This window comes from Vanacampus margaritifer, chromosome 16, assembly GCF_051991255.1.
Source record: "Vanacampus margaritifer isolate UIUO_Vmar chromosome 16, RoL_Vmar_1.0, whole genome shotgun sequence".
Lineage (NCBI taxonomy): Eukaryota > Metazoa > Chordata > Actinopteri > Syngnathiformes > Syngnathidae > Vanacampus > Vanacampus margaritifer.
The window spans coordinates 10,484,943-10,508,024 of NC_135447.1; the positions used below are offsets into that span (position 1 = coordinate 10,484,943).

At 40.4% G+C, this 23,082-nt stretch overlaps 3 protein-coding genes across 5 annotated transcripts; 1 reads left to right on the plus strand and 2 right to left on the minus strand.

The window, feature by feature from the left end:
- Positions 1–302: 302 nt before the first annotated feature.
- Positions 303–6,498, minus strand: LOC144036265 (hepatic and glial cell adhesion molecule-like). Its single transcript, XM_077546758.1, has 7 exons — positions 5,976–6,498; positions 3,596–3,937; positions 2,201–2,482; positions 1,644–1,737; positions 1,507–1,574; positions 1,074–1,144; positions 303–1,004 (listed from the first exon to the last, which is right to left on the minus strand). The coding sequence occupies exons 1-7, from the start codon at positions 6,067–6,069 to the stop codon at positions 882–884; spliced, it is 1,074 nt and encodes a 357-aa protein (XP_077402884.1). The 5' UTR covers positions 6,070–6,498; the 3' UTR covers positions 303–881.
- A 1,212-nt stretch (positions 6,499–7,710) lies between these two features.
- On the plus strand, positions 7,711–11,479 carry LOC144036516 (serine/threonine-protein kinase pim-2-like). The gene is made up of 6 exons (XM_077547218.1): positions 7,711–7,788; positions 8,843–8,937; positions 9,035–9,371; positions 10,059–10,239; positions 10,308–10,481; positions 11,388–11,479. The coding sequence occupies exons 3-6, from the start codon at positions 9,177–9,179 to the stop codon at positions 11,477–11,479; spliced, it is 642 nt and encodes a 213-aa protein (XP_077403344.1). The 5' UTR covers positions 7,711–7,788; positions 8,843–8,937; positions 9,035–9,176.
- Positions 11,480–11,490: 11 nt separating this feature from the next.
- Positions 11,491–23,070, minus strand: LOC144036332 (AP-2 complex subunit beta). 3 transcript variants are annotated; one of them, XM_077546870.1, is made up of 22 exons: positions 22,956–23,070; positions 21,914–21,968; positions 21,687–21,792; positions 21,390–21,525; positions 20,830–21,075; positions 20,410–20,600; positions 19,584–19,805; positions 19,388–19,508; positions 19,203–19,298; positions 18,946–19,061; positions 18,708–18,873; positions 18,483–18,581; positions 17,833–18,092; positions 17,562–17,754; positions 16,467–16,508; positions 15,813–15,968; positions 15,608–15,753; positions 15,386–15,515; positions 15,213–15,297; positions 14,622–14,708; positions 13,355–13,509; positions 11,491–13,035 (listed from the first exon to the last, which is right to left on the minus strand). In XM_077546870.1, exons 2-22 carry the CDS (start codon positions 21,948–21,950, stop codon positions 12,961–12,963), a joined length of 2,865 nt encoding a protein of 954 aa, XP_077402996.1. In that variant the 5' UTR covers positions 21,951–21,968; positions 22,956–23,070; the 3' UTR covers positions 11,491–12,960. The 3 variants fall into 3 exon arrangements, with proteins under 3 accessions (XP_077402996.1, XP_077402998.1, XP_077402999.1); XM_077546872.1 differs by lacking the exon at positions 16,467–16,508; XM_077546873.1 differs by lacking the exons at positions 11,491–13,035; positions 13,355–13,509 and adding an exon at positions 14,002–14,423.
- Between the last annotated feature and the right edge of the window lie 12 nt (positions 23,071–23,082).

Consider the following 23,082-nt stretch of genomic DNA (forward strand, 5'->3'; position numbering starts at 1 on the left):
TGACGTTGTGTAAATTTCGAATTATGCACATTTGTAATGGCCAATGAGATGTCCAGCAAGTTACGTAATGTAGTATATTTAAAGTAGTATAGCCAATCAGCTAGTGACTACATATGACATTAACGTGATCAAAGTCTGATATTTGGAAGTTATTGAATATTTTTGACATAAAAGACATAATATTACGGGAATGAAGTTGTAAACTTTAGCTAAAAGTCATACATTTTCTATATGTAATATTACAAGAATGAAATAAACAGTATTTTTGCATTTGAACATCAGTTTATTAACTACAAGGGAGTATTAGGGCAATCCTCACCAGGAAAAAAAAAGTCGTTATTATATACACATATATCATATATATATATAAAATCTTATGAAAATAAGTTGTATATCTTTGAGATCAAAGTCGTAATATTATTAAAGTAAGTTGATAATATATTACAACTCTGGTGTGATTCTAAAAAATATACAACTATTTTCCTAAAAAATACTCTATTATTATCGTAATACTATAAGTTTGATCAACTTTTTTCTTGAAAATAAACAACTTTGTTCTCGTAATACTACGACTTTAAACTCAAAAATAAAATAAAAACCTTTTTCCGGAACAATATATAACTTGCATCTATTTTCATAAACACTTGAATACTACCAGTATTACGAAAAATACCTACACTGTATTTTTCCATCTGCAAGAAAAATGTCTAGAAACATTACATTGAAAGAAATCACTATGAACTGTATGTACAATATGTAAAAAATAAAAAATAAAACACATTGATGCAATCTATAATAAATATTTTAATGATGAACGTGTCTGAAGTAGGACTAATTTATGGCATAACCATAAAATAACAAACACATCCTCTGTCGTTCAGCTATACTTGAAGTTGGTTGGAGTGGGCAGTAGCCCGCGTGAGAGAATCAACGTAGTTGGTGTAGCTGGGTGGTTCTGAAGCAGAGCCGATGCTGTTCACAGAAGAGTCTCCTGGGGAAAGATCCTGCAAAAAAATGGGACCGCTTGAATTCGGAAGCAGCCAAATAAACATTTGACATTTTTTGTTTCATACCTTTTGCTGCAGGATGTAAAGTGACGTCACCGTGTTCTTGCCATTGCATTGTGTCTCCTCTGGAGCATCAGCTGTGGTTTAAAAAAAATATTAAAAAAAATAAAAAATCCACATTTAATTTGATTAATTGTAAGAATGTAAATAAGTAAACAAAAAAGACAGGATAACTTTGCTGCATTGTGTTCCATTCCAAACTACTGTATGTCATTTCCTTTTCCTGTACAGTACAAATAATTTATAAAAACACTACAATGTATGAATCCCACCTTTTCTCCACAAATCAACCTTTAAGATCTAGTACTTAATATCTACTGGTACAGTCTATTTATTACTAAAAGAGACATACAAATACATACAGCACAACCAAAAAATCTAACATCTGTATCGGCAAAATGAAATAAAATATGTGTATTTTCCCATTATAATTTCATACCAGAATGACGAGTTGGCATGCGCTGGTTATAAAACCTGGAGAAAGCCTTTCTTGTTGGTCGTTTCCGCCTAACAAACAGAAAATGTTTACATTGCCAATTTGATTTCAATAACATTTTGGATTGTTTATGAACTTACTTTTTGGATGGCGTCCAGCAGGCGCACACGGTTACCAAGGTGATAAGGAGGAAGATTCCACCAGTGGAGAGGATGATATACACAGAACTTCTTTCTATTAACATACAAAAACAGTAGGGCCGGGAGATTAATTGATTTTATCGATTACATTGACTATTCGTCAGGATGTTCTAAGTCTTTATTGGCAGACAACGGATATACATAATATTCACAAGGAGATATTCTTTATTCCCGTGAAAAGCGGCAAAAAATTACTGCAGTTTCCTCAGCAATTGTGACCGTCTTCTCCGTGTATGCACAAACTGTAGGCATGTATTATATTGCCCCCTGGTGGACAAGGTGTGCACATCAGAAGGTGCCGCAAAATAAAAGCATCAAGTTATGATGCACAAACTGTCTAACCCTGTACATTCTATCCAAATATGTTGTTTATTTATGTTTCACAAAGAATACCATACAGTGCTGTTTTTCTTATTAAAATACACATTACAAAATGTTTGTTTGGTGTAAGTGAAGACACCATTTTAAGATAAAAACCCAGTATCGTTTTTACTCACTGTAGACGCTCAATCTCATGGGCAGGCTGGTGACGGCGCTGATGGGATTTTCCACCACGCAGCCGTACACGTCGTCGTCCGCCATGGTGACACGAGTGATGGTGAGGAGCTTGCGGTCATGAGACAGCTGCAGCCTGCTGTCGTTGCCCAGCTCTGCGCCGCCTTTCAGCCACTTGTACGCGGCTCGAGTGCCCGCGTCGTGAGAGCAGTTGAGGACCACGTTTTCGCTGCGCTCCAGCACTGATGATGACTCTGTGTGGATGTAAGCGCTGGATAATGGCTCTGGAAAGGACCAAGAGATTTCAAGTTATATACCCAGTAGGCTACAGCAGGGGTCAGGCTAATGCTGACCGGATCAGCAACCTTTACTGTCAAAAGAGCAATTTTAAGCCAAGTAAATGACAAAAAAAAATCTGTCTGGAGATGCAAAACATTTGAACATTGTGCTGAAGGAAACAGTGTTATACTAATGTGCTAACTTAACAGAAAATATGCGTTATCCAATACTTTCATTTTCTTCTACCTTTCGTCTTCCTTTTTCAGACTTGGTTTTTCATACATTTTTATACTTAGCTGTCAAACTTTTAAATTTTGGGGCAATTTCATGGTAATTTTTTGCCTCTTTTTCTCATTTTTTGGACATTTTATGACTTTTTTTGCCTTTTTTGCTAATAAATTTCTGACATTTTTGGCAATTTGGTGGACATTTTATGGTAAATTTTTGGGGTTTCTTCTTTTGTTTTTGGACATTTTATGTTATTTTTTTCAAACATTTTCTTTTCTGCTTTTTTAAAAAAAAATTTTTTTAAGACTTTCCTAACTTTTTTGTGGCAATTCCACAGTAATTTTATGATAATTTTTTTGCCTTTCTTCTTTTGTTTTTGGTCATTTTATGGTTACTGTTTGAACATTTTCTTTCCTGCATTAAAAAAAAACTGCCTTTTTTTGTGTGTGTGTAGTGGGGGTAATTTTGTTTACATTGTATGGTAATTTGGTAATTTTCCGCTCTCCTCTTCCTTTTTGGACATTTTTATTTATTATTAATAGTATTATTATTATTTAAAAAACCTTTTTCATCTACCTTTTGTCTCTTTTTGATAACTTACAAATTTAGACTGCCTTTTTTGAATATTTATTTATTATTTTAAAATTTATATAATATTAATATTTATTTTTAAATCAAAATCATTAATTAATTTAAATAATATTTTATAAAAAAAATAAAATAAATATGTACAAAAATAATTTCAAATATTTTTTTTGAGATCCACAGGGAGCCACAGGAGAGCGACTAAAGAGCCACATGTGGCTCCAGAGCCGCAGGTTGCGGAACCCTGGGCTACACAGTTGAAGAAAAGCTATTTGATAGCTGCAGCCTTAAATTGGCCTTCCTACCATCCACAGTGAGCACCACGCTGCCCTCGCCCGTGAACGTGTCATCCGTGATGGAGATCTCCACGTCGTATGTCCCCTCGTCCGAAAATCTCAGGTTATGCATGAGCAGGGACCCATTCTGGAAAATCAGGATGCGGTCCCGGTACTCAGGCCTCAGGGTGCCCACGATGTCCGTTCCGATGGACTGCACCACGGTGACCGACTTCTCCCGGCGCAGCTGCCACTTGATGACGGGCAGGTCGGCGCTGAAGCTGATGTAGTGAACGGAGAGGAGGGCCTCGCCTCCCAGCGTGCCTTGGATGAGAGAGCTGGGGAGCGTCATGTTGACTGCGAGTACCACACCTGCGGAGAATGGTGAAAAACTGAAGGGTAAACTAACTTTTTATTACTTGTATACAAAGACGTGTGTCTCAAGACGAGAGCAATGATTTTCAACCACTGTGATCATCACGTGTGCTCAGGCCAAAGCAATACAAATATTACTTTGGCACCATCTTGCTGTCAAAGAATTATGTTGAAGTGAGTTGAGGAGCTCCATTAAGTTATTTCTATAAGTAGTGCTGTTCCACCATCTTGAGCCAAGTTGGTGCCAAGAAACTATGTTGGAGTCAGTTGAGGAACTTCAACTTAGACAAAAGTAGTGCTTTGCTGCCATCTTGTGGCATTTTACCGCTAAAGAACTATGTTGAAGTGAGATATAGGGCTTCATTTAGACAAATATGGTGCTTTGCCGCCATCTTGTGGAAACTTGGTGCCAAGGAACAACATTGGAGTTGAGGAGTTTATTTAGACAAAAGTAGTCCTTTAACGCCATCTTGTGGCAACGTGGTGCCAAGGAACAACATTGAAGTGAGTTGAGGAGTTTATTTAGACAAAAGTAGTCCTTTAACGCCATCTTGTGGCAACGTGGTGCCAAGGAACAACATTGAAGTGAGTTGAGGAGTTTACTTAGACAAAAGTAGTCCTTTACCGCCATCTTGTGGCAACTTGGTGCCAAGGACCTATGGAAGTGAATTAAGGAGCGTCAAGTGGCTACAAAAATAGATCTACTTTTCTATAACGTAAACTGTGATCTCGAAACACTTCAACATAATTTAAAGTAATTTTAAGATAATGATTTAAAAAATAAATGGACAACAGGTTATCAGATTTTTTTTAAATGCATACTGTGGTGTATGTGGACCTGCTTTACAAAAAAAAAAAAACAATTGTTAGCAGTAACTAAACGTCATTTGTTAGCTTGAGCTTCTTAGTAGTCACTCGTTGTCTACCCCACAACAAAGAAATATCTGCTGTCTTACTTCAACTTACTTCCTTGACACCAATTGCTACTTTTCTATAAGACAGATGTTGTTTGGCTGTTCACAAAGAACACAAAGCTGCAAATCAATGACATTTTCAACGAATAGCCGAGGATAGGTACCACAGAAAAACACTGAAGTCGGTGAATTCATGAATAGCGAACCACAAGGTGGAAGTTCACTATTTCTCCTTAAAAAGAAAATGTGGGCCTACTTAAAGTTGAGGCTTTAGCATTGATCTCCAGCAGCTCCATAACGCCATGGCAACCTCAAGTCAAAGTCTGTAGGACGCACAAGCCAGCATCCGCTAACAAATGTTGCCATTGTTCCCATATTGGCAGGCAAAGCTGCCAGGCTCGGCTAGATTCGAAAAACACACACGCTCAGTGACCATGCAGCTTGCAACAATGGTTGGACAGTGAGTGAGGGCCGGACGGACACGCACACACACAAGTGTGGTAGAAATAATGTCCTCTCAAGAAAAGCTAATGTCACACAAAGGTGGATAGACTAGCGCACACATACAGTTAAGTGAAACTTAAAAGTGGGCTGATTCTGATGCAGCTTAACATCAGTGACATTTTTGTCCCCCAAATTTTTCAAATAAGACATTTGACCATGAAGCATCTTAAAAATGAAATTTAAAACGATAAAGACAACAAGGCAGGCATTCTAGTCAGTCAATTGTTCAAATATTGTAATTGTGTGTTTTCAATCTTTATGAAATGTGTGAAAGTGAGTATTCTATGTTAACTATATTATCCTATTACTTACCAACCTTTTCAGCTTATGATTAATATATTGTGCTGTTTTGCAATTAACGTAACAGATTCTGAATTCTGTTTTTGTCCTATTTGGCACATTATGTTGCATTAAGACCGACACTTTACACACATTTTACCAAGATAGATGTGTAAAAACTAAGTTGAAAGTTAAACTTATGTTTACTCATGGAACACCCTGTATACTATATATATTTTATTCTCATAGTGTCCTCCATTAATTTCCTATATAAAAGTAGCATAAAACTTTTTTGTGGTAAGTTTCAACTTTAAATGCACAATTAAAATATAACTAACCTGTGTGGAAGAAATCCAGACAGGACAGAAATAGAATCCATGGACTTATTCTGACTTTGGAGTCAGGCTCTACCATCATCATCATCATCTTCATCTTGACTTTCCGGCTCCGCTTGCCGCGCCCCCACTACGGGAGATGACGTCACCCCCTCTATGTTTTTATTTTTTTAAATGTACCATCAATTAAACATTTACTTAATGAGATAAATATATTTTATATTCGCGGGTTAATACAGTGAGCTCTGCATTAGAGACAGAAACAATGGCGCGTTATGTAATTTAACAAGTTATGCGACGGTAATGATGACGTCACTTCGCAGCGTCACTTGGACGCACGTCGCCCTTGCAAAGTCGGCGTTCGAAAGGCGTGCAAACCGCGGCCGGAACTCAACGACAAAGCCTCCCGTGCCCCCTCACGTCACTCAACTAAAGATTGCATGTGCCCACGCGGGATGTCAGATGCGCATGTGCGAGCAGCCAATATCTCTGGCTGAGGGGCGGGGAGGGTGTGCGAGTTGCAAGTTAACCCGCCACCCCGGCCCCCTTGCAGCGTCACTTGCCCAAAAAATAATGTTGATGGTTGTTTTTGCTGTATGCATATTAAAAAAACATGCATTTGTTTGGCTATTCATTTTTGCCACCATTGGGCTTTGTTTGCAAAATTGAAGAAGCTAATGACAAAAGGTAAGTAACTGCTGTCCCTGATACTCGTGTGACAGTTTAAACATGAAAAGATGTACATTCTTAAAACTGCTGGGTCAAAAGAATCCAATTTTGGTCAAAAGTTGGACCGACCCGCTACTTGGGTCAATTTGACCCAACTTTCTGGGTCGTTTTGTGGAAAAGCCTTAACAAAATCAATCAACCAACTGCTGGCTCAACAATAACCCAATATTGTTAAAAAAAAAATTGGACCAACCCGCAAATAACAATCCAGAAAGTTGAGTCAAATTGACCCAAGTAGTGGGTCGGTCCAATTTTTTAACAAAATTGGGTTACATTTGACCCAACAGTTTTCAGGGTGTATGAACTTAGCCTACCCCTTAACAGTGTTCCCAAACTTTATTGACCCAAAGCACATGACAGAAAAATGCCACAATCAAATCAAAGTCATTCAAAAGTACGATACTGAACAAATTCTCTCATCTAAATTTACTCACAAATGACAGTGACACTTCTTTTGGTTCAATGAGATGCTGAGGGTCCACCTAATAAAGTGGCCAATGAGTATTTGTATAAATAAACAAGAAAAATTCCAACTGAACTGAACATTGTGTTCAAAGTACCAACACATTGCAGCCCACGGGAAAGCCGACAGGCCCCAAAGGCTCACAATGGGACCAGTGGTATCAAAATAAGGTCCAGTCCCGACAAGACACGCTGTCTTCCGGCGGGCCAGATGTTCCCATGTGAACCTTCTGGCAGCTCTGAGACAGATGCTCAGGTCACAAGGGCCAAGAGGAAAGTGGAGGAGGGTGCTACGACGACCCCAGCCAGGAAAAAAAGGAAAGGTTGTGACCTTACCGAGGACAAGGAGCCTTCACGCAGATCTGCCGATATCGGTGGGTTCCAACTCTTGACCGTGCAGATAAACTGCCCCTACAGAACATTTGAAAAGTGGCAATAACGTTACAGTATGTGGTTATCTTGTTAGCAAGCCTGCAAAGTACTCAAGTGGATGCAGAAGCGGGAGTGGATGCAGAAGCGGGAGTGGATGCAGAAGCGGGAGGCTTCCGGGAGGATGGCGAGGAACCGAGCGTCCACCCGAAGAAGAAGAAACCCAGCGACGATGACGTCTCAGGAGTTTGTTGGGGTTGGTGTAAATGTTTCATTTTAAGATAAAAACCCGTAAACACAAGATAGTCCAGGCAGTAAAACGATAGTAGATTAACTCATTTACTGCCATAAATTCATTAAAAAAAAAAACATTATTAAAAATTAGAGGCAAGAGGCGGTTATTTAACAATTTTTTTTTAATTAATCGCATGACTTCACTAGTTAAATCGCGATCTGTTCTAAATGTACAATTAAAAAATTCTAGGTTTTGATATTCTTGTTAACAAGAGTGGGAAAAAAAAGTTAAACTAATAGAAATAGTTCAAATACATTTTTGACGTTTATAGCCGTCAACGGCAGTGAATGAATTTTAAAAAAAAAAGGAAAGAAAATATTATTAAAAATTTGGGGCATCAGGCGATTAAAGTTTTTAATCGTAATTAATCTCATGACTTCACTAGTTAACTCGCGATTAATCACACATTTCATATCTGTTCTAAATGTACAATAAAAAAAATTCTAGGTTTTCATATTCTTGTTAACAAAAGTGGAAACAAGTGTTAAACTAATAAAAATAGTTGAAATTAATTTTTGACGTTCATAGCCGTCATTGGCAGTAAATGAATTGAAAAGCAGAATTAAAATAATGGACAGATGGTATGAACGGAAACGGAGACAAGACAGGACAGAATTTTGGACAGAAAACAAGACGGCAAGAGCAAGACCGGCAGCTAATCAAATGGACTGATAACAAAACTGATAAACCGACCGAGATAAATGGACAGATTATGAGGACATGCAAGAACTGACAGTTCAGACAGGTTGGCAAATGGACGTAATGAGGTCACTGAGACAGACAGAAATGCGGTCTCTGGTGGACAGATGAATTGGTAAACATGATTAGACAGAGGAGCAAAGATGATAAAAAGACAGATGGACATACTAAATATGGAGGACAGATAGACTGACGAGTGGACATAATGACAAGAGATGGTCAAATGATTAAGCAGATAATGGATCGATAGACAGAAAGGCAATCCCCCTAACCTAAGTGACCTCAAGCAAAGATATCTCTTTGTGTTGCTGTTCAGCTCAACTCGAGCTCAAATACGTGCAGGAGACACTGCTAGCTGAAGGAGGCTGCGGCTCCGTCTTTGCCGGCTACCGCAAAGTAGACAATTTCCCAGTGAGTATTTACAGTCCATACATGCAAAACAACGCTGCTTTCAACAGTGCCAGCTCGTATAGTTGAGGCTGCGTTGACCCGCGTTTGTACTTTGTAGGTGGCCATCAAGCACATTCCAAAAGACAACAATTTAAGTCTACAGGTAACAGACGGGACAACTTTGCGGACGGCGTTATCTGTAACAATGTGGTTACTCGCCTTGCGTCTTGACGTTTCAGAGGCATAAGGACAGGATCAACATGTCCTTGGAGGTGGCGGTCATGAAGAAGCTTGACAAAGACTTGCCTAAGGGGCGCTCACCTTACGTCACCCTGCTGGACTGGTACGACTTGGGCCAGAAGCTGATTCTGGTGATGGAGCGACCCGTTCCCGCTGAGGACCTCACCGAATACATTAACAAGAGAGGAGGAAGTCTTGACGAGATGGAGGCTAAGGTAGGCTGGAGGGGGTCTATGCAAATACCGGCCGTTGACCACAAACATCAACTCAGGACTAGCATGACTGTAAAATTGGGACAAGCAGACAGAAGGACATATTGATGAATAGACTGACTGATAGGTGGAAGGACAGACAATCGTGCAGAAAGAAAGATCTACAGACAGATATCTGATGTACTGGGGGAAAAAAATCTCAAATAGAAAAATGAACTGATCAAGACGTATAGGCAAACGGACAAAAGGACGGACAAATCGATCAGATAGACGGACGTACAGGCAAATAGCTGTACAGGTAGACTGACCGAATGCAGATGGATGGACAGGTATAAAAGGACAGAGACAAATGTCAGTACAGATGGACAGACAAATAGATGGGCATCGATTGGAAATTTTGTACAGATTGACAAAAGACAAATGGAAAATACAGACGGATGGAGATGGAATTACTGGTAGACAGTCACAGGACAGACTGACCTAAAGACAGACAGAAAATCAGACTTTTCGCCCGCCGGTCAGTACATACCGATAAACAGACTGAGTACTTGTGTCAGTACTTAGACTAGCCACAAGATGGGAGGACGGGCAGAGAGATGCTTGGTAAAAACAGACAAACGGCAGCTAGATGGATGGACAGACAGACAGTTTTACAGGATGAACAGTCGGTTCATGGTGTTTATTTCACAGGTTATATTAAAACAGTTGCTGGACGTGGCTGAAAAACTTCAGGACAAGTGCATCTTCCACCGTGACATCAAGACTGAAAACATCCTGATCGAGAGCACCACTGACGGCCTTCACATTCGCATCATCGACTTTGGACTCAGCTGCTTCACCACCCAAAAATCTCTCTACAGACTCTTTTTCGGTAAGACTTCAGACTGTGACCTACTTTTAAATAGCCGCCTTTTTTTGACCGTACACCGGGCGTTCCAGGAACTCCTTCTCTAGAGCCGCCCGAGTGGCTCCGCCACCACTGGTACCGGGCGGGCCCCACCACAGTCTGGCAGATCGGGGCGGTGCTCTTTGAAATCCTCCACAACCAAGTGGACTTTCAAACAGAAGGGTTCCTCAAGGAGGAGATCAAAATCAGCAACAAGTTCTCAGACGGTAAGGAACTTAAAAGAATCTCAATTTTATGTCGGAATTCTATGAATGAAATTATTTTTAACAAATGATAAAGATACCTATTTAATGTAAAACAAATATCTAAAAAGACTAAAACACTCCTCTGCCAGAAACATATACTATACATATATTTAATTAAAAAATATAAACAAATAGAATTTTAAAAAATCTATTTAATTTTTAAAAAGGGTTACTAATACTATACTTAGCATACTATATATTTCTTGAATTTAGTAGCACTTAAAATAATATGGTAACGTATCTATTTAACTGATTTGTAAAAAAAAAAAAAATAATAAAAAGCAGAGATTTACAAAATATAAGCTTTTGAAAAGATTTAATTTAGTGCTCAAACGCAATTTTCTGGACAATTTACAGGGATAATTGCCAATTAAATAAATAATTCAATTAAAAAAAAAAAAATAAAAAAAAAAGAACCTCAACAAATTAATAAAAATAAAAACAAAAAATGAACAAAATATCTCTTTAAATTAATAAATATATAATAATTATAACTAATATTATACTATACATTTAATTTCGTAGCACTTAAAGTAATACAGTAAATAATCAATTTAATAAAATTTTGAAAAAGCAAAAAAAAAAAAAAAGTTCCCTCATTTATTGTTCAAATATTATTTTTATGGACAATTTACAGGGATTATTGCCATAAAAGTGTTTTTCAATTTGTGAAAAATACATCTTTAACTTCAAATCCGGGCTCTGACCGGCACTCAGGTTTCCTTAGACTACACCAAAATATAAATATTAGGTTAATTGAAGACTCTAAATTGTCCTTGTCAGTAAGGAGAAGCGGGAGAGAAAACTGATTGATGGATTTTAAATTCTCAAGTGCTTGATCGTTCTCTTCACGTTTGTTGTACCAAGAATGTCGGGATTTCCTGCGGAAGAGTCTGACCGCGGAACCTGAAGCACGGCCCACACTCAAACAGCTGCAGTGTCACAAGTGGCTCAGATAACACACGAGAAGTCATCATGGTAAGACTTTTTTTTTAATAGGGATTCATGTTAATTATATGGAATTAAGACACTTTAAAAGTTGCATTCAATTCACCCCTGTAATCAGCATTTGCTTCAGATTGTCAGGATGAACAACCAGCTGTAAATAAAGTTTTCACAAGCAACAAAAAAGTAAATGTGAGGATACACATCCATCCGCTATCCGAAAAACAAAGAAATAAACTAATCCTGTTTGTTGTCTTTCCACATTAATAATAAAATAAAAAAAATAAAAAAGTGTTTTCAACTTTTACTGACCACAGAAATGCATGGTGCTAAAACTTTATTGATATTTGATGCGGTGCAATAACAAATCATTTGCATTACAGTGAAAAATGTATTGTAAATGTATTCTTACTCTATAGAGTGTTTATGGGAGAGCGTATGCATAAACATCATACAGAAATCTGGAGAAAAGCGACCACAAGGGATAAAAGTGGACAACCCACCAACATGAATGATACACTCACACAGCTGTTTCAATTACAAGTCAGCATCATTGTATTATCATATAAAGAATAATGCCATAGTAGTTTGTTTATATCGACACAAATGACATCACTAATCTACACAAGACCCTTGGTCGTTTCCACCCAAAGCGCCAAACATTTGAGGGTCATATTATCTTAGCTGTAGCTAAAGTTGTAATAAAGCAAAACAAAAATTGGCATTTGACAAGTGAATGCCTGGTCCTGCACGTTTGGTTCAACTGAGGTGCAAAAGGTTCGAACTGGCTCGACAGCGGAAAGAAGAAAATAAAGAGTTCATGGAAAGCACTGCAACCAAAAGGCTAGCATGGAAGGAGGTAGATAAACAATAAATATCACGTCTTTTTTTTTTTTTTTTTACGTGTTTGTTTACAATAGTGGGACAATTTGAAAACCGGCCAGCAACTTTTGTTACTATTAGTATATCCTGGAAAAGCTCCATTACATTTAGCTTTTAAGAGTTGTCTTTAATAATTTGGTCATTAACTAAAACACCAGCTTAATGGGAATGCTAGCTAATCAAAAAGGATAGCCGAGGTGACCAAGATGGAGTGGTGCTAAATCTTGTGTGCTTAAAAATCAGTGAGTTTAACATTTTTTAATATCTAGTATCAAAAATAAATGGGCATAGATGGATGTGCGTGGGGGAAAAAAACTCTCTATTGAGGACAATTTCACTACCAGTCACAACATTAAGACGTTTACGGATGGAATGATTGACACATTTTCACAGTCCAAATTCAAAATATTTCCCCCCCCGCTTAAACTTATTTCAACAGAAGCTGTAATGAAGTGCATGGAGTGTCAGAACTGTGATCACAATAACACATTTGCATTAACAACTGTATAACATTTACCTTTTTTGTTATCTACCGGGAGGAAATCTACGTCTCGCCTCCATTTTAAGCAGGACTGTAACACTGCTGTTGGAAGGTGGTGGCGAAGCCAGACGCTCAGTTCTTCAGCACGGCGTCGTACGTCTGGTACACGTACTGAGACACCTCAGGGGCCCGACACTTGAGGGACAGCTGCGGGGCCAGCCAGGACACAAGAGGGGTGAGTGATGTCACCTTAATGCCGTGTAGAAAAGTCTACACACCCCTGTTCAGAGCTGCAGGAATTTCTGACAAGTACTGGATGTTCAGCTTATGTGACAGCAATCTTCCATATTTATATGTGTAGGTTATGGCGTAGTGGGGCTCGATGGAAGTCAGGAAAACATCCATGCCCGGCTATATTTTGCAAAAACAGATCTGACGGCCCTAGACTAAGTGAAGAGACTTACAAAGTGAGATTTGCGGAGGGGTGTGCAGACTTTTTCTATCCAGCGCAGATGAGATACCGTACCGTGTAGTTGGGGTTGCCCGGCTGAATGCGCAGCTCGGCCAGTATCCAGATTCCATTGGTGAGTTTGAGGGACTGGTAGAGCATGTCCTGACCCTCCACGTTGCGCTTGGCGATGGTGTAGATGTTGTTGTTCTGCAATTTGCCCGATACTGTGTCTGCGAGAGTGGAAAGTTACCCGGGAAAATAAACATCAATAAAGCTTTGAGGCTACTGCATTGTACTACTTTGGAACCTCTGAAGTGGAAAGTTGAGCTTGAGCTGTCGGTGTACCTTCACAAGGGCTCAGTTCAGCAAGCATTGACGCTTGAACTGTGTTTTGCTTGATACAAGTTTTTTTTTTCTTCAAACATACAAATCAGAATTCTACTAAACAAAATAACTGACCAAACTGGCAAACTTAAAAAATAAATAAAAAAATCTCAAGTTGTGAAGGATACCAGAACAAATAAAAAATACAGTACAGTATTTTTTTCTTTTTAAACTGATTTTGAATTATATCAAAGTAAATCAATACGGCACAAAAATACAAATGACTAGGACCTGTCGTGACTAGTGAAAACAAGGGGGTTTGTTAACAATTGAGTATTGATACCAAAAGATGGCGGCAATGCACTTAAAGCTGCACTGTGTAATAATTTGGCCATAAATATCTTTACAATAGGCTTTTTATTTGACCATTTATGACATCTAGTAGATGTCAAGTGCGCATCGTGTACTTGAAGGGGGTGTGCAGTTTAATTTCTTGTCAACAGGTGGCAGTAGCGACTCAAATGGAATTTTCCAAGTTCAGTAGCCATATGTTGATATTGGAAGTCAAGCAATCAATCTTGACACAGGTTTTGTTTTACCTCATAGGTTCCACTTTATACGCTCCACGTCAAACACACACAAAAACTGGGAGCTAATCTAAAATTTGCTACAAGAAACACAACTATGAGGTAAAGGATGATGAATTAGCCCTAATGGGTGGTTTTAACTAATGTACTTGACAGCTATTCTGAAATATCTACAATGAGTATCATCAAAAGAGGTTGATATTTCCTTTAGGTGGAAGAGATTGTGGCGGATCCTTAGACAACCATGTGGGCAGACAGAAAACCAAACAAGTGAGGACTTGGTAAGTTACATTTCAAGTTGAACAACCTAATGAGATTTTTGTTACGGGGGTTGGTCCCGCTCATGTCTGATCCTTCTGTACATTTGCTTTAAAATGACATTTTATTGGCTTTGAGTGTCACTTTTAGCTGTTTGTGTTTGTGGGACCTACCTGCATTTAGGTGGCACTCCTTTATCTGATACTGCAGTTCATTTTCATTGGGAATATCTTTCCAGGTGGCAAGGAACACCTGCCGCTCTGAGGAGAGAGAAGAGGCACACTTGAGAATTTTTCCTAAATTGGGCGGGGAACCAAAATAACGGGTCAATACAGCATTTTTTTCAAACTGGATCTTTTTTGTGTGAAGGATACCAAAATAACTCATTCACACTGCACATTTTGTTGTTTTGTTTGTAACAATTGAATTGTGAGGGTGTCAAAAGAGCATGTTTTAAAGCTGAACTCAATGCTTAAGTTGTACCAAATTAAATATAAACAGTTTAAAAAAATAATAATAATAAATAAACTTGAATTTGTAAGGACACAAAATAACTGATCAATACAGAAAATGTGGGCAATTTCAAAATGCTGTGTATGGAACTAGAATAACAGATTTTTTTCTGAAGGGTAAAAAAAAAAAAAAAAAGAAACTAAATTTTGGGTCCCAAAATTGATCAATCAAGAGTAGCCCTTTTTTTTTTAATACAGTACCAGCATGTGTAAGCAATTTGTGTTCATGTTATGTAGACGACAACAACAAACCCATTTTTCCATCTTCAACAAAGAATATGTTGAGAGGGATGAGGACGCTATAGTAGAAGACGTCGATGTTGTTCTTCACAGCCACCTGTGAGCGAGGCCAAAAAATTGCAGAACACAATTACATACAATCCCATCAGGTTGATTCATTGTGTCACTTGGACGCGTTTCTGTACCTGGAGATTGTTAAGAGGGTCCATCTTCATGACTGGCCCGATGGTGTTGATGGGCAAAGAGACGTCGATGCCCTGGCTGGGCATCAGTGGAGTGTGAACGGGCAGCGGGCTGGTGGGTATCATCCCAAAGCTGCAGGTGACCAAAAATATGCCTGCCTTTAAATCTACTGTTTGGTGGCGATGGGCTCAACTAGGAACGCACAGCCACAGCGCTTTATTAACCTGTTCTTGTTAAACTGGACGGCAAAGTCGGTCATGTGCTGCAGAGCCTTGTTGGTGAAGGTCATGTCCATGTACATGTGGCCCTGGCGCCGAGAGAAGGTTCCGGAAATCTCCAGTCCCTTGGCTTTAACCGCCGGCAACCACACCTTGGAAAAGATGCCGGTGTAAATGGTCAAAAAGTCGTCACCGGCGTTGTTAAACTCACAGCTTTCGGGGCCACGTAGCCTCCGGATGTGATGGCCATGCCCGTGGAGAGCTCAAACAAGTCGTTGAGGCCACTGCTGCTGACGGCCGGAGGCGCAGGAGTGGGCGACGGCGCAAAAGTACTGGGGACGGATGAAGGGATGAAGTTCTGGCCCACCTGAAGCGGCAACATCACAGCAGGAGTAGAAGGGGTGACTCGAGCGAATTGAAGTCGGCGTCACTAACACGGCGGCAAAAGTGCTACGAAGCTGAGAAGAATCACAAGAAGCCCATGCAAATGTTCTACAGGCTACCAAAGCCCTTATGAGAAGAAGAGGTGAGCAAAGTCAAACGAGAAGCGGGTGCAACTTTGCATGTTTTGGCCCGTTAAGGATGTTTGCAATGGAATCTGTACACAGTAAAGTACTAAAACTAATCATTGCAATTACATGTCAGCCACCTCAAAGTATCTAAATGTCAACATCCATGCAAATAACAACTACAACATAGGTTAGGTGGCCTCACCACGGGCCAAAACATGCCAAGCGTTAGTTAACGAGCGAGCGTCAAGCTGAAATCATAAGAGAGGAAGGCGATTCGAGACTAGCAGGTTTAAAAGGTGCGAGACTGGAGCATGCAGCACGCGGGCAACCACACAGAAGGGGCTTGGACTTACAGCTGGACTTCCCCCAACACCACCGCCCAGGTCTCCCCCCAGCTACAGGAGAGAGAGAGGAAGAGGAGGACCCCCCCCAAAAAAAGAATCCAATCATGACAGACAGACCACACACAAAGACAAGACAGACTTTTCTTAGCAACCGCAAGCCATCAAGAGGAGCAATTACTCAATTCAGGAAAAAAATAAAATAAAATAAAATGATTATAAAAAAAAATTAGGGGAGAAAACTTCCAAATCAAATAGTGGTTACTTATTTACTTAAGTGTAGAAGATGGGAAGTACTACAATATATGTCAAGTGAAATTGGTTTCAAACAAACACCTACGCTCCTATTTTGGTTAAAAAAACTGTGTTAATACAACGATACCGTATATGAACTGAGATCATTTCGCTTATTAACTGTTTTTATTAAAAAGGAAGGCATCTATTAGAAATATTTTTTCTGAAAAGGATGATTCAGTAAGTGTTGCTGTTTTGGTTAGCAGGGTCAGCAGTTAACACTTTAATGTCAGTGTGTGAATTGAAAATATTTCCCCGCATACAGTATTTACAATTTATGACTCATTTACCTATTTGGTTTTGAATGTTTTATAGTTACTTTTTTCTTTTCAGCCTTTTTAATGAAATTGTCATTTTTGGCAATTTCATGGGCATTTTATTGTAATTTTCTGCATATCCGCTTCCTTTTTGGACATTTTCCGGTAATTTTGAACGACGTTTTAATCTACCTTTTGTCTTTCTTTTTCTGACAACTTAAAAATTTGGACTCTGACACTTCTTGACTATTTCATTATGCGTTTGTTTAAAAAAAAAAATCTAAATCATTAATTCATTCGAATAATATTTTATCTAAAAAATTTAAATAAATATGTAAAGAAAAAAATATTAATTTCCACTAATTCTTTTTAGAGATCCACAGGGAGACACAGGAGAGGGACTAAAGAGCCATATGTGGCTCCAGAGCCGTAGTTTGCAGACCCATGCTGTAGGTGATCATATGGTGATGGGGTTGTAGAGGCAAAACCTTAAATGTTCATACGAGTGCAAGTTTAAGAACGCCGGAAGTTTTTTCAGCTTGTTATGAAATCTCACCAAGCTGTCCAGGCCGCCTCCCAGGAGGTCCACGGCACCCATCTGCATGGAGGAGACCTGGGGCACGTTGACCGGAGGGCCCAGGTCCAAGTTGAGAAGGTCACCCAGCAGATCACCCTGGCTGGGGATAACGTGCGGCTGGTCCATGGCGGCCGCCGGACCGCCGCTCACCGGACTCTCACCTGTGTCGATGCTGTCAGGGCGAGAAGAATGTGTAGGATTTTGAAAGTAGCACTTATGCCAATGAGTCTGCGTGGACAAACGGACGCACCTGCTATGCTGGACAGGAAGGTGCTTGCGGTGGACTCCGTGGCTGCCCTCCACAAAGGCGCTGGGCGGTTTGTGATAGACGGATGCTAGAGAGCCGATGTGGCAGATGAGCTCGTCCAGCAGGGTGGGCTCGATCAGATCCGTCTCCTCGGAGATGAGGGGCTTCTCCGACAGCACCACCTCCTTGGCGGTCACCGGGTCTGTGGACAGCAGGCGCCAGTAGATGTAGCCCCTGTCACGCAGGTCGGGGTTGTCCGAGTCCTGCAGAGGAGGGCAAAGTCACCACAATGGATTTTTAGTGAGATATTATTAACTCATTCACTGCCATAAATAAAAAAAATTTTTTTAAAAAGATTATTAAAAATTAGGGGCAAGAGGCGATTACATTTTTTAATTGTAATTAATCACATGACTTTACTAGTTAACTCGCGATTAATCTGTTCTAAATGTACAATAAAAAAATTCTAGGTTTTCATACTCTTGTTAACGAAAATTGGAAAAAAATGTTAAACTAATAGAAATAGTTAAAATTCAATTTTGACGTTTATAGCCGTCAATGGCAGTGAATGAGTTAAGCTTGAAATGTTGCATGTTGGTAAACCAAGGACATGGCGTAGTCATTTAAGATTTCCTGGGGGTGTTTTTTTTCACCTGAGTGGCCAAGCTAAGGACTTGCTGCACCAACTCCTGAGTCTCAGACGGCTTCTTGAGGAACAGCTTAACGATGGCGGTCAGCAGAGTGAGCTGCACCTGCAAATCAAACGCTCACAATGTTCATGCTGGTCGGACAAACTGGTTAGCAGAATTGACTGACTAGTTACTCGTTTGAGTGTTTATGTGCTGATTTGTGAGCACGAGAGAGAAACAAAAGCATACCTGGGTGCTCTCATCATGGAAGCCCTCAAGGAAGCTCTCCAGTAGCTCATCAGCGTTGTCGATCCTCTCGGCGTACTCGCCCACGATCCAGATCATGGCGGCGCGAGCGTCCGGCTCGTCCAGAGAGTCCAGATTCTCACACAGGGTGGCAATGATGCTCTCGTACCTACAACAAGGAGTCTGTCACTAACTACACATTACAGCTTCATTTATGCTTGGGTTGGGAAAAGACCCGTACTTGTTGGGGTACTTGCGGAAGATGTCCCTGATGACAACTATGGCCTCCTGTACAACGTAGTTGACTTTGGTTTGGATGAGGTCCAGCAGGGTGCTGACGCAGCGCTCGGCCGATTGCTGATCACAACGGGGACAGGAAGTCGTCATCATTATGAAAAGTGAGCGATGTAACCACAACACAAACTGCAAAGGTGACATCTGTACATCTGAACTTTATACTGGATTATTTGAGAAAACAAATCATGTCTGATGTCATACTTCCACTTTAATGGCACAGCGACCGATGGCACGCACAGCCTTGCGCACAAAGTCAACATCCACCTCTGTGGCGTATTCCTTCAACTCAGCCAGCACCTGCACCAAACGAAGAATACAACCATAAGCTGTGTTATTCTTTCAAGGCAAGAACAATCACACACCTGTGAGGCCTGTAAAAAAAATACCTGAGCAATGTTAGCCTGAGAAGCCAAACGGATCATGATATCCAATTTCTCCAGCTTCACATAAATAGGGTCGTTGTATTTGACGAAGAACACTTTGATTTCCTGCTTCAGGATTTCAGGCCTGCGCTCAAGACACGAGATTTAAGTGTCAAAAAGTGACACTGTTGTTTTATTTACACTCTAATTTTGCACACACCTTTTCTGGACTATGAGGTTGATGTTCCTCAGAGCCACGTACTGGACCTCGGGCTCGCCGGACAGCAAAGTGACAAGTGGCGGCGAGAGCTTCTTCAGCAGGGTGTTGTAGTAGTCAGAGTCTTTTGGCAGCAGCTCCAAGAACTTCATCAGTACCTTGACGGCGGACAGGACCACCGCCGAGTTGGCGTGGGACAGCCGTGGAGTGACGCGCTCGCAAATGCTTTGGAGAGAGGGGAACATTTGAGAGAAACGCAAAAAAACATGGCGGACCAAAAGTGTTTTTGTCTGGAAAATGACAACAATGAGGCATTAGTTGTACTGTCATTACCCAATATTTTTAGAATCGATTATTCGAGTGATTGGATTCATTTTAAGTGTATAACAAAAGCATTTTTCCCTAATTACTATTTATTAACCAGTGATTTGTGTTTATTTCGTACTTTGTATTCGTGTAGTGATAAAAAAAAAAAAAAGGGATTGATGTTGTACAATGTTACCGGTTTGGTCATTGTTTTCCAAAGTATATACAGGACATAATCAGTCTTCTTTCATGAAAGATGACAAGTGAACAATTACTGTTGATATGCTGAAAATCAGAGGATTTTGGCAATTTTAAGTAAAAAAAAAATGGCTCCAAACGATAACTCGATTATTAAAATAGTTGTTGATTAATTAGAGAATCGAGTTCACATAAGCACATTAAATTTCACAAATCATGTTGAAGATGTTAGTTGTTAATATTACAATCAAATAAAATCTTGAAGATGAAAAAAGCATTTCTACGTATGACTCCAAGATAACTACTGTGACAAAAACCGCGTTACCTCTGGGCCTCTCGCTCGTCTTTGGGGTTGTAGTTAGACAAGCAGTCCAGGATGAAAATCTGGCCCCACTCGGTGCACTCGTTGAGGGCAGTCAGCAGCTTGTTGATGTTCTGGGGGTTGAGGTCCAGCAGGTTGCTGTTGGGATGAGACTCGCTGATCTCAGACAAGGCGGCGACCGCATTGGCGACAACCTAAAAAAAGGACACGAGGAAGTGAAGATGTACTATGATCGCTAACGCCAGCTATCAACGTGAACGAATGTTCTCAACACAGAGAATGGTTAACAGTTAGCCAGTTAACTAGCTGCTAACCTGACCTCACAATAGCCAAGTATACACTTGCTTAGACAGCTGCAGCCCCAGACTACTTCAAGGAGGCCTTTATTTTTCTTAAGTGGAACTCCAAGGCCTGGTCACCTACCATGGGATTGGAATCGGCGATGAGATCCCTCAGCGAGTCCAAGAAGCCCTGGTCCTCCACCATCTGGGCGTTGATGTCGTGAAGTTTGGCCACGCACACCGCCGCTGTCTTCCTCACGTACGGGTCCTCGTCCTTCAGACATTTCCTCAGCGGCTCGCACAGATACTCTGTGATCTTGTCCACCCTGATGCAACCCATGGTGCGGACAGCCAGGGCCCGGATGAGGGGGTTGGGGTCCTCGCAGTCCTGGAGGACAGCGCGAGAGTCATTAGATGGGAATATTCCCAATTACTTGCAAACTATTTTAAACGTATCAGCTTAGTGGAGCTGATGGGACCAATAAATGTGTAATGTTGGCATCCATTTTCCATTTATCTTCATTAGGGTCAGTTGCATTTGGGGAAAAGGTGATGCAAAATAAAAAAAACATGTTGCAATGAAAGCACAAGTTCAATGGAGAGACACTAAGGAGAACAACGTCCCTAATAGGAGACTGAGGAAGGCGAGAAAATGGCTTGCATACTGCGTCCAGAGCTAAGGCACAAACAGAGTGAGCTTGCCTTGACGAAACTGTTGACAGCCATGATGGCCATGTCAGGCTGACTCTTGGCGTAGTTCATCAAATAGAGGTACACCAACTTCTTCAGCTCCAGGTTGTCGGTCTGCATACAGTTGACCACATCCGGGAACAAAGAGCTGGAAAGACACTCAGAATGTAGATCTAGAAGTTTTTTTTATTTTTTTAAGAGTCTGAATTTCCCCCTCTACATTACTCCAAACACGTTTTGCTCCCCCCACCCCCTTTCTGCAAGGATCTGCTTTGACCTACAAAAGATTTAAAAAATACATTCCGTTACCTGACGTCCTTGCCCACTGTCATTGCGGCAATGACCTTCTTGACGGCCTCCTTTCGTTTCTCCTTCTTTTCATTGTTCAACTCGGCCTTCAACTCAAAAATCTCCCCTGCAAAAGCACGAATAAGATCAATTTCAAATCGACTTGCTGTTAGTGTGAATAAAATGTTTTCAATCTACCACTTTGATGACATGGCAGACGGTGGCATTTTCGACACTATTGCACTCACCTTTTTTGTTTGTTGTGAAATATTTGGAGTCTGTCATGATTGTGGTTCTTGTAGCCTGGAGAGGAATAACAAAACATTCAAGACCATGAGCAAAAGTACGAATATTTTTGTTTTTGCATTTACGCATTTGTCAGGCATCTGTAATTTCAGTAAATACTTTTCATTGTCTGTACTTTTTTAATTTTCCGAACCAGTAAAATCAGTTGAATCTGTACTTCTGCTTTTGCCACTTTTTTAACACAAGTATCTGTACTTCTACTTGAATACAGCGTGAGTATTTTCGCCACTTCTGCATTTTAGGCACAGCTCTTGTATACCATCTTATTTGGTGTACCTTATAATTTGTCCAGTGACTCTAGGGCAGTGGTGTCCAAACTCGGTCCTCGAGGGCCGGTAGTCCTGCAGGTTTTGGATGTCTCCCTTCTCCAACACAGCTGAAGCTCATCAGCAAGCTCTGCATAAGCATGATAACGACCTTGTTGATTGGAACAGGTGCGTTGGAGCAGGGAAACCTCAAAAACCTGCAGGACTACCGGCCCTCGAGGACCGAGTTTGGACACCACTGCTTCTAGGGCTTCTTCCGCCCATTTTTCTATCGACGTAGCATCTTCACGTATGTCACAATGACGTTTAGTTTGTCTTTATTTATTTATTCATAATTACGAGTACGTAATATCAGCAATAATGTGGATGTGATAAATCTTTAGTTTAACCTCGTTAGTGACGCAAAACCAGATGTTCGCTAATGCTATAGCTGGATAGCTAGCTTGTATGCTAATAGCTTCTCTCGACTAAAAATGCTATCAGACGCGAAAAATCACATTATGACCCAAAAAATGTAATTTACATCGCTAGTGTTATTCATAATAGTATTAAAATATTAAATGTGTCACCAAATCAGCAAACACACATACTCGGCCCAGTTTCCATTGCGGTCGACTGACAGCATAGCTAGGTCGTGACTACGTTTACGGACTAAGAAAAGAAAAACATGCAACTGTAATGTTGTGTACATCGTGACAAAGTGACACCATTGACATACCGAGATGGGTTTACGGAAGAGGTGAAATCTGTGAGTAGGTGCAGGACGAAGGCTGGTCCCTTGCACGGTCGGGGGAAGATGGAGAATCTGTATCGGGTGAAACGTTCATGGACCACTTCCCTCTTGC